This window comes from Cupressus sempervirens, chromosome 8 (genome assembly GCF_028749045.1).
Source record: "Cupressus sempervirens isolate cs-2001-9-10 chromosome 8, ASM2874904v1, whole genome shotgun sequence".
Classification (NCBI taxonomy): domain Eukaryota; kingdom Viridiplantae; phylum Streptophyta; class Pinopsida; order Cupressales; family Cupressaceae; genus Cupressus; species Cupressus sempervirens.
This window is the reverse complement of record NC_143125.1, coordinates 546,748,420-546,763,425: the sequence shown is the minus strand read 5'-3', so window position 1 is coordinate 546,763,425 and position 15,006 is coordinate 546,748,420. Positions and strand designations below refer to the sequence as shown.

At 35.5% G+C, this 15,006-nt stretch overlaps 1 protein-coding gene across 2 annotated transcripts; it reads right to left on the bottom strand.

The window, feature by feature from the left end:
• Window positions 1-955: 955 nt before the first annotated feature.
• LOC149543616 (uncharacterized) lies at window positions 956-4,518 on the bottom strand. 2 transcript variants are annotated; one of them, XR_016355670.1, is made up of 3 exons: window positions 3,654-4,518; window positions 1,298-1,582; window positions 956-1,263 (listed from the first exon to the last, which is right to left on the bottom strand). XR_016355670.1 is itself a non-coding variant. In XM_089798402.1 (2 exons), exons 1-2 carry the CDS (start codon window positions 3,761-3,763, stop codon window positions 1,372-1,374), a joined length of 321 nt encoding a protein of 106 aa, XP_089654528.1. In that variant the 5' UTR covers window positions 3,764-4,518; the 3' UTR covers window positions 956-1,371. The 2 variants fall into 2 exon arrangements, 1 of the variants encoding a protein (XP_089654528.1); XM_089798402.1 differs by having other exon boundaries at window positions 956-1,582.
• Between the last annotated feature and the right edge of the window lie 10,488 nt (window positions 4,519-15,006).

Here is a 15,006-nt window from a genome sequence, read left to right as displayed (position 1 = left end):
GAATTACTCTATCACCTCTTTTATTTTTCACTTAACATTATAATTATACAATTTCATAACATTACATTATAATATATTTATATTACATTATTTTGTATGATTATTTTAATCGAATAATTTTTTAAAGATTTTTTAATGAGTTAAGTGTATTTGATTTATTAATTATAAAACATACACATACTTTTTTAAAAAGTTAAAAAGACTAGATCACTTTAGAATCTCAAAACTACCTTAACCTACTATTTTTTTCATAAAAAAAAATATTTAACATTTTTTAACCTTCTTGTATATTAGTAATTGGGAGGTCAACATGATAAAAATATTTTTAAAATAGTTTACAATTTTTAAGCTCCTTTTATATTAGTAATTTGGTGGTCATCATGACTTAAAGATCATAGTTACTCGACCCCCTAATCATTAATGGGTCATTTTCTCCTATATTTGCAAATCAAGAGCCTAGTATAAAATCAATTTTTGGTAAAACAATTAGTAATGAGATGGATTGTGTGTTGACTATTAGTTCATTTGTTTCTTCGAATTGAACCGGAATTGGTAGAACAACTTTTAATTTTTTTTAATCCTCTGTTTGGATGCATCAATTTGAATTGAAATGAAGAATTGTTAATACCACCTCTTGTTGGAATTGTTAATTGGAATTGGAATTAACATTAAATCAAAATTAGGCAAGAGCCTACAACACATCGGTAAATTGTAAGCCTCTTCTGTGGGAGGTCTTGGGTTTGAAACATTAAATCAAAATTAAACAATTGAGCATAAGACAAATGTAGCATTTAGTAATGCTAGCAGCCAAAAGACCCTAATTTGTAAAAAAAAAAAAAAAAAATTAGAAAAAAAAACATAGAATACACTTAATAACAAACAAAATCATATAAGCTCAAACATGTGCTCAAAATGGTATAAAACAAAGAGTGATACAATTGATATTGCCCCTTGATTGCCACAGAAAATGACCCAAATAACTTTTATTTATTAGAAAAGAGGATGGATGTAACTTGCAAGAATCTGATCCAGGGAAAACCACCACATGGAGCATGTTGATGGTACGATTTAACTGAACTACCACCACATGCACCATGCTGCCTAGTACCTTCTAATCAAATAGCGCCAACAACACAGGAGTTTCTCTTGATGAATTCAAATGCTGCTATACTACAATAATTACAAATTATGACAGAGAAAGGACCATCTGTCACGAATAATGGCCAAACTTGGTAACATGAAACAGCTGAATTCTGCTCCTTAATTATTACATGAAACAGCTGAATTCTGCTCCTTACATGTCAGTCTGGAAGGCAGTATGCACACATGTAATATGATGGGTTCAGGTGAAGTTAAAGATGATAGTCATTTTCAGTAATCAAACTTGTAGTGCTTATCGACAGCCACTGAGACGTCCCATGTGCAGCTCATCCCTTTCGGTATCACAACCAAATCTCCTGCCCCAAATTCTACGTACTCTTCTTGGGATCCCTTCATATATGCCCTCACTTTCCCCCTCACAAGATAACATGTTTCCTCTGCATCAAATTTCAGACAAAACTTTCCTGGAGGACAACCCCACCTACAATATCATTGCCTTCTTTTAGCTTTGATAATAATAAAAACAAAATGTTTCAAAAACTATGTAAGAAGTACAATGTGTCACCACCCTAAGCCAATGAAGATAGTAAGGTAGTAAGTTATTAAAAAAGATAGCAAAATGAAGTTTTTGACCACCATCCAATTACAAGGAAACACTATAGTGAGCCAGATGCAAACAAAGCATAGAACCCATCTTAGGCTCGTAGAAAAAAATACCATAATTCTGACCATTTAATTATATTATCACAAAAAAAATAAGTAAATCAAAGGAGAACAATGCAATTTGATCTTAGGTTCAAGGTTCGTAGATGTGATGTGATGAAGTATCTAAGTCATATTTCTTTCCTTTCTGATAATAGTTTTAGATTATTAACTCTCTTATTAACATGTATGAAGTTATACTTTTAAGATAGATTAATAATGTTTTCTTCATTAACATCTCAGACTGAACTCTCAGACTGACCTTTAAGATCTATCAGAGATGAGAAAACATGATGCTTCAATCTCTTCTAACATATAATCTTATGAACCACATTTTATCCATACCCATTGCATTCTTATTCCACAAATCTTTTAAAGTTCACAAGTCTATGTTATCCGGTGATTCTAAAAAGGCTTCTCACAGTTTAGTTTTCAGTAAAAGCCCATTAACTAAGAGCTTCTTCAAAAAAGTCATCCGTATGGTCTTCTTGAAGTAGACTATATTAGTGGTAAAGGGAACAAAAGATTTCAGAATCTACAACTTTTATTAAGAACTGATATTTATTTTTAGACTGTTATTACTACTGGTGATAGAACAATAAAAAACTGTTCGTAGAATAAACAAAAGATTTCAGAACTTACACCTTAATATTCAATGGTAAAAAATAAGACTATACTAGTAGTAGAGTGAACAGATTTCATGACTTAACCTAACTAGTATTTTTGTTATAAAAAAATGTTCCGAGCGTGAAGTCGGTTGGTGTAGACTATTTCTCATATGTAATTTAAGTTGGGATTCTCAATCTGTGATGCCATTGACGAAGTAGGTTCAGTGTATTTAACCCACAACTTCCAATTCGAATATCATATGAAAAACATTCTTTTTGGTTATGGATTTGGATTCGTGCAATTTGAGGAGTCCAATAAGGCAAAAAAGAATACATCCACTTACGTTGAATTCCGGTGTAATGCGATTCACCGAAAGGGAAAATAATAATAAACAAACAAAAAGACGTCAGATAAGTATATCACTTTCCAGAAACGAATGGAAAGAGATATATTCCATGTACCTGAAAACCCATAATGAGCTTCTGAAGAATGAATAATGTTACTGCCTTCAAACACCAAAAACATGGCAGGAAAACGGAAACTTCTTGTGCTTTAAGAAATTCTAGATTTAATAATTGGGTAGTTCTGAAGTTAAAAAGTAAGTGGGTTTAATAGTCCACGACACTATGTCACTTTGTACTCTTTTTCGAGAGGCGCTTGGTGCTACAAATGAGGCGCACATACCCTACTTCCCAGTGGAATTTGAACTTGTGACCTCTCTTTCAAGAGTACAAGTTCTCCACCACTAGACCAACTTGGGTTATAAGAGGATTTTTTTCAAAATTGAGTGATATCCATAAAAATCACATATTGTGTACTACTATAACTTAAGTACTTTTAATCATAAAAATTTTCTCATAAGTTTAGTTACCCTGCTGCCCTATTTCAATTAAAGATATTAAGAAAACTTTTGAATCTAATCCACAGTAAAAGTTTGCTTCTTCTATCATAGAAATGTAAGAAGTTAGAAAAAAAAGACCTGAAAGATGATAATAAAACACGAATGCTTATATCAAATCAAAGAACTCGATTTTTTTTTATAAAAAATCTGATGTTTGAAATTGTATGATGAATTATAACAGATGGTTTGAACAAACAAAATTCTTAACGTTCATATTCTGATGATATAGACCATTCTTGTTCTGATAATAGATCTGAAAAAATACATACAACCACACCCAAAAACATCAACAAATAACATTTATACCAATCAAAAATTATTTGTGAGTAAAAGAACTCACTTGGGCCAAGAGCGAATGTCAAGATCAGACAAGCGAGACTGAGAAGGGCGCCTTTCAATTCTCACACCAAATCTCTCCTCCACGTTTCCTTCACTAACTCCCTCTGCCATATCACCTCCAAACCTCTTTTTCTTTCTCCTTTTATTCCTTTTATGGGTGTTCGCAAAGAGATGGCAAATGACTACATCAACCTATGGCAGCCACAGTAATAAAACTCCTCAAAAGTTGAGAGTTGGGCCACAGCCCTGAGGCCCTACAAAATCATCTTTTCCACCTTCAACTGATGAGGTACTAAAGAGTACTCAAAGCCCAATTAGCCCACCAAGGACTAAAACACAAGATTCTTCAGTAAGAGTACAGATTAAAGTAACCAGATTCCACCCACTAACAATAGGATTCTCATGACACAAGAACAAATAAACCCACCACCAATCTCTTTACCCAACACAAGACTCCATTAAAACCATACCCAAACCCAATTTTTTCCCAATTCCACTGCCAATTTTCTCAAATCCTTCAATTCCAATTCAAACTAGGTGAGATTCAATAATCTAAAGTGCCCCAATTCAGAACTAAAACTTACGTTGATACTAAAAACTATCACACAATCAATCCCAGCGAAAATAAAATGAAATCAGCTATCATAGATTGTGGAAATATGAAGAACTCAAAGAGTAGAAATCTGTCTTCAAACCATAGAAAACCACAGCAGAGCCCAGGATGTCACCATTAATGGTGACAGAGTCAGAGAAAAAAGCTGCCCAAAAAGCTTTAAAAAAAACACATGAACAAAAAGATGAAAGGGGCATCTTTCTCTCGTTGTTTCTATATTTACCACCTGTTAAAAGAGGTGGAGGAAAAAGAGAGCCTAAATGTGAAGAGGGTCCTATCAAGCTATTTAAGAAACCGGGAGGTCGGTCAAACCTTTGACCGAACGTGGACAAAAGTACACGTAGTGCAGATGTGTGGTCACGATTGGAGGTTTGACCGAGAATGACGTCACCTAATTTGGCTTATCCAGGCATTGCGCATGCGCATACGCAGGGCAAATATCTTCTCCGTATGAGGGGATTCGGTCTCAAGCGGTACACGTCAGCGTATCTCGGGGCGGTGTCCGTATACGAGCTCTTCCGTATATGGGACCAGATATACTTTGACATCTAACTCCTCCTATTAATCATTTTTTATATCATGGGATACCCTATGGATTGATATTTTATGAAGGTTCTTTTGTGTGTTTGGTGGGTAATTATTGAGAGTTTGCCTGATGACGCCTTTGATGATGGGAGTCTAGGCAATATGGTGTAGGCTATGGAGTTTTTTTGTGAGTGTTTCTTTAGCTTTTTAACCTTTTGGTTTTAGAACAAGTGCCTTTTTCAATGAAGTGGAGTTTTGTTTTGACCTAGAGCTCCCATAGAAGAGATACCAATGGGACAAGAGTACACCCAATGCTAAATCATCTTAATTTGTCAAAAGGGTCCCATGAAAGCAACAAATTGGGGCCCTATGGGCTATACAAGTGTTGTTAAGTGACAAAGACTTGCCATATGCTTCATAGTTCACATGGTTCTTGTTTGGCAATATATGGAGCAAGCATAATTCATGTGGTTTTGACCAACCAATCCAAGGGGACATTATAATAGTTAAATACAAACACTAGTTGTGGAACAAATCTCTTCCCTTAATAGGACACATGGAAGTATGGGGTGAGAACAACAATAATGACAAAGATATTTATTTTATTTTATAGATATGCATGGACACTATTTTTTGCAATGACAAAACTTTGGTATATGATGAATAGATCTTAAATCCTCCTCCAAAGTCACTATTGTTGACTTAAGTGTACATTACTAAATAAAAATAATATATTCTCTTAGAATTTTGATTCCCTCCCTTAACTTATAAAATATATAAATAAATATATAAATAAATGGGCCAAATATTATCTGTTTCAAGGATTAAAATGTGACATATTGTAAATTGGAATGAGATGTTTAGAAAAGATTTAGGTTGAAAAATATTTTTTTAATCTTTAATTTTCTTTTTACTTATAGATAAGTTTATATTTGAGGATGTGTTGAGTGATGCTAATTTTAAAAATTTAGTCATATAATCATGAATTAACAATGCAAAATAGAGAAAATAGAGAAAATATACGTTTTTTCTAATTGGTAGAAAAAAAAAATTCAAAAGAAGATAACACAAAGAATTCAAAAAATGGACTTAAATGTACAACCAAATTGTAAGAAGTTGTCTAGAGCAATAAAAGAATATGTAGAGATCAAGAAGTTCAAATAATAGAACAAACAAGAGAGACAAATACAATATACTCAATTGATTGATGTGATTCAACGTTGATCAATAATACATCAATAATCAATGAATAATGAATATGTACGATGTAGATACACATGGATATATAGGCAATGCATGTTAACTAGGAGTTATGATCACTTATCAACCATACTAGGTGGAATTCCATGTCTACCAAATGTGGATAATCCTTTATGGTTCAATGAAGTATGTACAAAAATGTGAGGATGATAATGTGATAAGAGCAATAAAGGTGGATCTCACACATCAAGTGCAATGAGATAACAGCCAACACCACCTAAAGTGGGATTCACCTAAACCATGTGCTAAAATAAGATACTTGGTGCACTCCTAGATGTCTACAATGCAAATTACTATGTAATGCACTATCCTAAGTAAGCTTAGGAAAAGTTAAACCAAAATTAATTAATTATACCAACACCCTCCTTAATTGTAACTTATGGAATATACTTAAATGGCAATGGTAGATGATGATGTAAGATGGGGTCTTGAGTAATAGGCCATGTTAGGCACCCATGGACAATATGCAAGTGAAAGAAATTACAACATGTCATCTCTCATAAAGAATAGAAAGGGAGAAAACATCATGGGATAAAATTGGACCCCCGCTCCCCCCCACCTAAACAATGCTAGAGAGAGAGAGAGAGCTATGAGGAAAATGTTTACCCCATAAGAGAGAAGAAGAGAGACAAAGTGACCCCCTATTAATATAGAATTTACATTAGTGATATCTACTCCAAGATGAACGTAGAAGTTACTTCATCAATGTCCAACAATGTTCCTTCTCTTAGGAAGAAGTGATACCATAGGTGTATAAGTAATGCCTCAATACGTTAGAAGAAATCTTAAGATGTATGGTGTCTCTAAAAGTTTCTCAACTTTCATCATATCGACTAAAGGTTTCCCCCTCCGAATTTACTAAAAAGAGAAAGTCGGGATCTAATGAAGATGGATGTAGAAAATATTACAAAGAGCCAAGTGTCTCCTGTAAAGATAAAGAGACCACTTTCAACTATTGTACCCGAGGATCCATAATCACATCAACCTTGAAAGATTATCCATATGGAGAATATATAAGAGGGTTAGAGTGTTCCCTCATAATAATTTAGGAAGGATCATCCTTATCAAAGAGAATGTTTATGTCATCAATGATGTCTCCCATATCTACAATGTAGAACTACATAACAAACTTTCAATGTTTGCAAAGTAGTCACCCCCTAATGATGTATTTGGAAGGCAAGGTGTACCCAACTGTACTAAATTGCATGGATCTATCACTATAGAAATGTATTCATATGGAAATGTCAAATTTTAAACCTTGTCCTTAGACTTTTTGAAGAATCCCCCATAAGTGAACTTGTCAAGTTGAGAATTTTTTGAACCCAAAGAGGTCTAGTGGAAGAAGATGGACGAGTGTTCTTAATGTAACTGGAAAAAGGAAAGGTATAATCTCGAAAGTCAGGATTGAGGTGGGTTTATCATCTGAGTCACTAAATTCACTATCGAAAGTGTGTTAGAATGTGAGGTTGATGGTTGTAATTGATGCCAATGTCCTTTTCTCAACCTCTAGTGTATTCATAGTTGTGTTATCACAGTTTAGTGTATTGATTGGTTGTATGTTGATTACCTTTCACTGATAGCATGTATATCAATCTTTGAGCTGACCATTGGTTGTAAATTAATTATTTTACCGTTTCATGCTTCGATGGTCTTGTGCAACATCTTGATGGGGGTAAAAGCACAAAGTTGTCACATTAAATGACATCCAAGGGGATTTTGACCAAAGTGTTTCTGGTCAAAGGGGTCCAACCAAAAGTGTTCTGACCGAACATACGTAGGGCCAAATGGCGTCAATGTGGCATAGACATGGAAAAATGGTTCAGTCAAAACACTTTTGACTGGACCGATTCCAATGGAAAGGATTTTGGTCGAATCCCTAACAGTATATATAGGCTAAATGAGCCCTTGGTGACTCATTTGCACTATAGTAGCTTACAAAGAGCATGGAGAAGAAACTGACTTGTTCGGCTAGACTAGGTAGGCCTTAATTAATTTAGGTTTTTTTAGTTAATATATATTTATATTGTATTATTTTATCAATTTTAGGATGATTTAGCTTACTTAGACTCTTAAAATGAAGGAATATGTTTTTTAGCGTAACTTTTTAAATTAAATGATATATTAATAGCTTACTAACATAGATTAAACATAGTTAACCATATTCATTTATCTCTAGTTAATCATATTCATAGATTAAACATAGTCAACATAGATTAACCCTAGTTAACCACATTTTAAATTCAGTTAACGTTGTGAAACTTAATTTTGACCTATTCAAACTAATCTAATATAGAACTTATTTAATGAGCTATGCTTCAAACCTACTTAACCAAAGCTAAACCTTGTAAATTTAGTGAATGTAATTTTAATCATATTTCAAATGTAGAACTAACACCTATAAAGAAACTAACCATGTATATTTATGTTTTATTAATGAGTTGTATTTAAATGCATAGTTAATTATAAATATCATTCATTTTTTCTCATGTTTAGATTATATGTACATGTGATCTAGAGATTTTGATAGAGGGCCACACCACTCTAACAACTCACAACCAAGAATGCAAAAATATAGAGACCAAGAAAAAAAAAATGCTTCACAAATAATTTTATTATACTTGAAAAATCCTTACAACACCCACAAGATGATATGACTTCTTCAACATAAGAGAAATCCTAAATAAGAGTCTTCACACCAAGAGCTTCACCAATAACTTCTATTTGAAGAGCTACACCTTTAGAGTTTTCACACCTTGAAGTCTTCACGCCTTCTAGCTTCTACTTCTCAAACTTGATTAGAAATGCTCATATCCCTTCTTAAATAGGCACTTACCACCCAATGCATGACTTATCCACAACCTTCTAGAATTCCACCTACACAATATCCACAACCTTCTACAACTTCCATAACCTTCTACAATATTCATAACTTTCTAGAATTCTACCCACACCTCGATAAATGGAATGACAACCATTTATTTTTTATTTTTTTCTATTATGCCACCTATGCACCTCGAAAATAGAAATCACTTTTTCCCTTTTTTCCTGTTTTCCATTTTTAATTATTTTTCTTCCTATTTTCGTCACTTTCTCTCTCCTCCACAATTTTTTTTAATTTTAATTTTTTTTTTAAAATTTTTTTTTTTTTAAATTTTACATTCAACATGTCTCCCCTTTATTTAAGATGCTCCTGCATCAGATTTTGTTAGAGTAAATAATTAATTATTAATTATTTATTCTATTACTTAAGCTTACTTAGGTTAATGCATATTTAGTATTTAATGCATGTAGTGGTTGTTGTTGACAACTCGGGAGTTTTCTCCTTTTTTTAGCATATTCCACTTTTTGAGGATATGTGATGAGTTGTCATTTTTGTCCTCTACCTCCTTCCAGCTTGTTCTACAAGCTTCCATGAGGCCTTTTTAAACGGTCTCTCTCTCATTGTAAATCAATCCATTCACATAGCAATTTCATTTTCCTATTGTGAAATATTTGCTCTTGCTCTTTCGGTTTCTCTTCAGCAAGCTATTTGCATGTAGGTGATCTTGGCGACTGCGGAGTTGGATTTCATCAACTCCTACATGGTATCAGAGCCTCCCTGCTGCTTCTTGTTTGAAGGATTTTTGAAGCCGTGATTTGAAGTCACAAACCCTAGTTTGTTTGTGCATTTTTTCTTCAAATCAGGGCTAGAGCGAATTTTTAGAGCACTTTCAGCCCAAACGGACATTACCATTGGATCCGGAAGGCCATTTACAGTCAAAATTCATATAAAACTTTTTGTTTTTGGAGACAAAGCTCCGGAAGGCAAAAAAAATTTTGTTTCAGGGTCTGGCCGTACCATCGTACGGACGCGTGACAGTGCAAAAATTAAAAAAAAAATTTAAACGGGCACCGCCGCAGCAGCGCCAACGCACCACCGCGGGGCCACCCGATCTCCGCTCGCGCGCCTCCGACAGGCCGCTCCGCCAGCGGCTCCGACCGCGGCGCCACCCGAAACAACCGCCGCCCGGGCACAGCTGTCTCCGCCACCGCAAACAGCGGTGCCGCTGAGTTTTCCTCCCGGGCGCCACCGTCACCGGCGATTTTCGCTGCTCCGCCGCCCTGCGGCCTCTCCAACCACCGGACGACACGTGGCGCTGTCTACTACCAATCATTGACCGCCACGTGGCTGCTGACAGATTTGCTAACGTCATATTCCGGTCCGCTGACGTCACTTTCCCGGCGTGTGACATCACCTTGCCGTGACGGATTTTTTTTTGCCGGCGACAGGTTTGTGACGGGCATACGGCCATCAAATTTATGCCACTGTCTGTAATTTTCCAGCAAGTGCATTTTTTGAGCAGCAGTCGGGTTTTTGGCTATAACTTGAGCATACAGAGGTCTTTTTCCGATCCGAAAGAAGCGTCGGAAAGCTGACTCAGAGACGGACACATTGGTGCTAGTTTCGTATGATTTTGAGTTCGTTTGATCTTCCAATTTTTGTGTCAAAGTAGAGGCTTCTGTTTCCTATTTTGCATCAACAAATCCAAGTTCCTTTCCAGTTTTTTACTTTCCTTAGTTGTTTTTTTGTGGTATTTGGGAGATATTTTTGTACGTTTGTGGGGGGGTGTCTTTCTTTTCTGTAATTTACTTCAGTTAAGACCCTTCTACTTCCGTCTTCTTCTTTCTCTCAATGGCGGATCCATCTATATCCCGTCTCACACCACACAACTACCACACATGGAAGGCACACATGACTAGACTTCTAATGTCAAGAGGTCTATGGTCTTGTTTGGATGAGCATCAGCCTAATCTCCAACGACCTTATGAGATTCTACAACACAGGAACAAGATGGATGAAGCCATGGGGCTTATTGCACTCAACATTTCAGACAGCTTGTTGTTTCACCTGGATGGTTTGACTACTCCACGGGCTTATTGGCTAAGATTTCAGACTTTGTTTGGACAAGTAAATGAGTTTCGGGCACTTCAGCTAGATGCAGAATTGACTTCTTTGACACCTGATCACTTTCCCACCATTGAGGACTTCTTGATGAAGTTCAAATCTCTATGTACACTTTTGCAGGGATGTGGGAAGAACAAAACAGATGATGAGTGTATCTTTTTGGTACTCTCAAAGTTAAAGGGACAGTATCAGATCTTCTCTTCCACTTTCTACTCCACTATGGATGCCTTGGGTGATAGACATAGGATGCCTTCATTTGATATATTTTGTAATCGGTTAACCCATGAACAGTCGAAGATTACTCAAATGGATTCACTTTCAAGTTCTCAGTCACAGGCATTGCTTTCGAAGGATACACAGGAACAGAAGTTGAAGCAGATATCAGATCCCTCTTCTACTAGTTCATCATCTTCTAGCAAGAAGGAGAAAAAGAAGACCGCAACTCCTACCTGTTCCTATTGTGGGAAAGGATCTCATGATGAGGCACGTTGTTTTCAGAAGAGATGTGATGGCTATGAGAAACAGATTGCTGATTTGCACGCTCTCCTTCAGAAGAGCACTATTTCCTCTCCATCCTCTTCTACCTCACAAGGGTCTTCTTTTCAGGCTTCTTCCACCTCTTCAACATCTACATCAGATCTTGGAAAGGGTCATGCATTACAGGCTTCCATTGCATCTTCTTCACAGGTTCCTTGGATACTGGATTCAGGTGCTTCTCACCATATGACATCTTCTCAAGGTGTCTTCTCCACTCTTGAGGCTTCTCCTATTCCTCACATTCTCATGGGGAATAACACTGCATTACCAGTCTGTGGGAAAGGTTCAGTTCACATCCAAGATGGTATATTCAATGATGTATTGTATGTTCCATCTTTGTCTGCCAACCTTCTCTCAATTTCTCAGATTACACGCAATGGATCAGGGAAGACAGTTGAGTTCACTACTGATTCAGTCTTCATTCGAGATTTTGCTACAGGAGATCTTATTGCTACAGGGGCAGTTGATCCTTCCACTCATCTCTATACCTTCTCACACTTTGGTCCACCATCTCCATTGTTGGAGCACACTACTTCACTTTCGCAGGAGCATCGTGTGGTGCAGTCAGGACACTTGAACCTTTGTATTGTTCCTGAGATCCCTATTTTGACTGCCACACCACAACCAGATGAGGGCTTTTCCTCTCTACAAGATTCTCCTTCCGCTCTACCTGATCTTCCAGCTTCATTTATTGAGACTCCAGGTACACTTGTTGCAGATACTTCAGTGGACATTCATGACAATGTCATCACACCTGCCTTGGGGATTCCCTTTTCGGTTCCTCATACATTCTCTTCTGGACATCAGCTAGGCTTTCCAATTGCTCCTCTCACGCAGGGATTTCCTTGTTTCGTGCCTTTGTTCCTTCCGAATTGGAGTTTCATTGGTTCGATCATTTCTACAGGAGCTCCATCATTATGGGGGGGGCTTGGTGTCTATTCTCATGGGGGGGCTGGTTGTACTTATGGTTTTGAGAGAGTCTCTTGAAACATTTCTGGCGGAAGTTGTCCTTGGGGGGATTGGTTGAGGCCTTCCTTCCTTCACTTCATGTTTTTTTAGCATGTTGTTTTTACCTCTTTTTTGGAGGAGGGTTTTTCCCATAGGGTTTTCCCTCTTTCTCCATTTTACAGAGGTTGCATTGTACATGGGTACCTAAAATGGCCTCGTTGTCGGGACCCATTTTGCATTTCATCTTAGTTTTGTGAGCTTAAGGCATTTCCCTAAGTTGCACTTAAGGGGGGGTGTTAGAGTAAATAATTAATTATTAATTATTTATTCTATTACTTAAGCTTACTTAGGTTAATGCATATTTAGTATTTAATGCATGTAGTGGTTTTTGTTGACAACTCGGGAGTTTTCTCCTTTTTTTAGCATATTCCACTTTTTGAGGATATGTGCTGAGTTGTCATTTTTGTCCTCTACCTCCTTCCAGCTTGTTCTACAAGCTTCCATGAGGCCTTTTTAAACGGTCTCTCTCTCATTGTAAATCAATCCATTCACATAGCAATTTCATTTTCCTATTGTGAAATATTTGCTCTTGCTCTTTCGATTTCTCTTCAGCAAGCTATTTGCATGTAGGTGATCTTGGCGACTGCGGAGTTGGATTTCATCAACTCCTACAGATTTAAATATTCATATAATATGTAAAATGATACTTGAAATAATTCCAATCATTTAAAATATTAGAAAACTATTGCCATGAAAATTTAGTTAACCTAGTTAAACATCTTGGAACTAACCTAGTCAAAATAACTTAAAATCTAGCTAATTCATTTGTTCAAACTTAGTTTCAACATCCTAGAACTAACCTAGTCAAAATAAGTTAAAACCTAGTTAACTTGGTTGTTCAAACTCAATTTTAACAAGTAATTAAGCTCTACCTACTTCAAACCTAGAAAACTTTAAACTTAGTTAGCCTAGTTGTTCAAACTTAATTAAGAACTAGCTTAGTCAAAATATCTTAAAAGCTAGTTAACAAGTAGTTGTTCAAATCTTGTTTCAACCTAATTAAGTTCCATCTACTTCAAACCTAAAAAAATAAAACGTAGTTAACCTTTTTTTTCAAACTTAGTTAAGAATTAACCTAGTCAAAATGTCTTAAACCCTTGTTTGCTTAGTTGTTCAAATCTAGTTTTAACCTAGTTAAGTTCCATCTACTTCAAACCTAGAAAACTCAAAACCTAACTAACCTAGTTGTTCAAACTTAGTTAAGAACTAACCTCACTAGAATAACTTTAAATTAGTTAACTGAGTTTGTTCAAACTTAGTTAACTTAGTTTGAACATAGTTAAGTTCCATTTACTTCAAACCTAGTTAACCTAGTTGTTAAAATTTAGTTAAGAGCTAACCTAGTCAAAATAACTTTAAAAACCTAGTTATCTTGGTTGCTCAAATCTAGTTTTCACCTAGTTGAGTTCCATCTACTTCAAACCTATAAAACATAAAACCTAGTTAACTTAGTTGTTCAAAACTAATAAATTAACCTCAATAAGCTCTATTAACTTGGTTTTTGTTCACATGTTTCTTGAAAATAGATAATATAAATTATTCATATATACATTATATGTATTTTTTACAAAATAGATATCAAATGATATACATGTATGCTTTAAATTAAAGATTATTTCTTACTTACATTATACACATGTGCAAAGATTTCAATCTTACTTGTCTACATACTTTTACATACCTTCACTTTAGACACCTTCAGCATACATGTCTAGTACTAGGGGAACACCTAAATCTTAAAGGGAGGGTAGTGTTAAAAGGGGGTATTAGTGCCCAATCTACATCTCATATATTTGCATCATCTACTTGGGATTGAGAGATGTTACTTGCTGATACTATTACTAGATTGTCTCATGTTATTTAGGTCCTTAATGCTACCATTGTGACTTCCACCACCCTCTCTAGTAGAAAGAAGGTGACTAGTATCAAAGAGGAGTTGGTTCGTAATATTCACGTAGTTGAATCATACAACCCATATGATAGTATTAGCATTGATACTTTTCACACTTCTTTGTCTCACAACATCATTGGCATTTTGAAGTACTTGAATATTGATAGTGAGGTCCACTACTATGGTGAAGATCACACTTCCATTTTATATAGACAAAGCTCAAGTCAGAGGTCGCATGGTTACTAGGTGCATGATGATCTTTTTGCACCATTTATGAGGAATTTTTACTAGTCTACAATGTTGCATACTAAATCTATTCAAAATAATGCCCACATTTTTACTTTGAGACAACTAAATTTTTCTCTTTAATAGATCTCTTAAAAATTTCATACCAAGTATATACCTTAAAGATCCCAAATCTTTCGTATCAAATGCCCCTAAGAATTTAGCTGTTATCCCACTAATCATCATATTTTAATTGATTACAAGTAGCATACCATCCACGTACACGATAATAATTACAATATAAACATCACTACAATTAATGTATACAAAATTATCTTCTTCATTCAGAC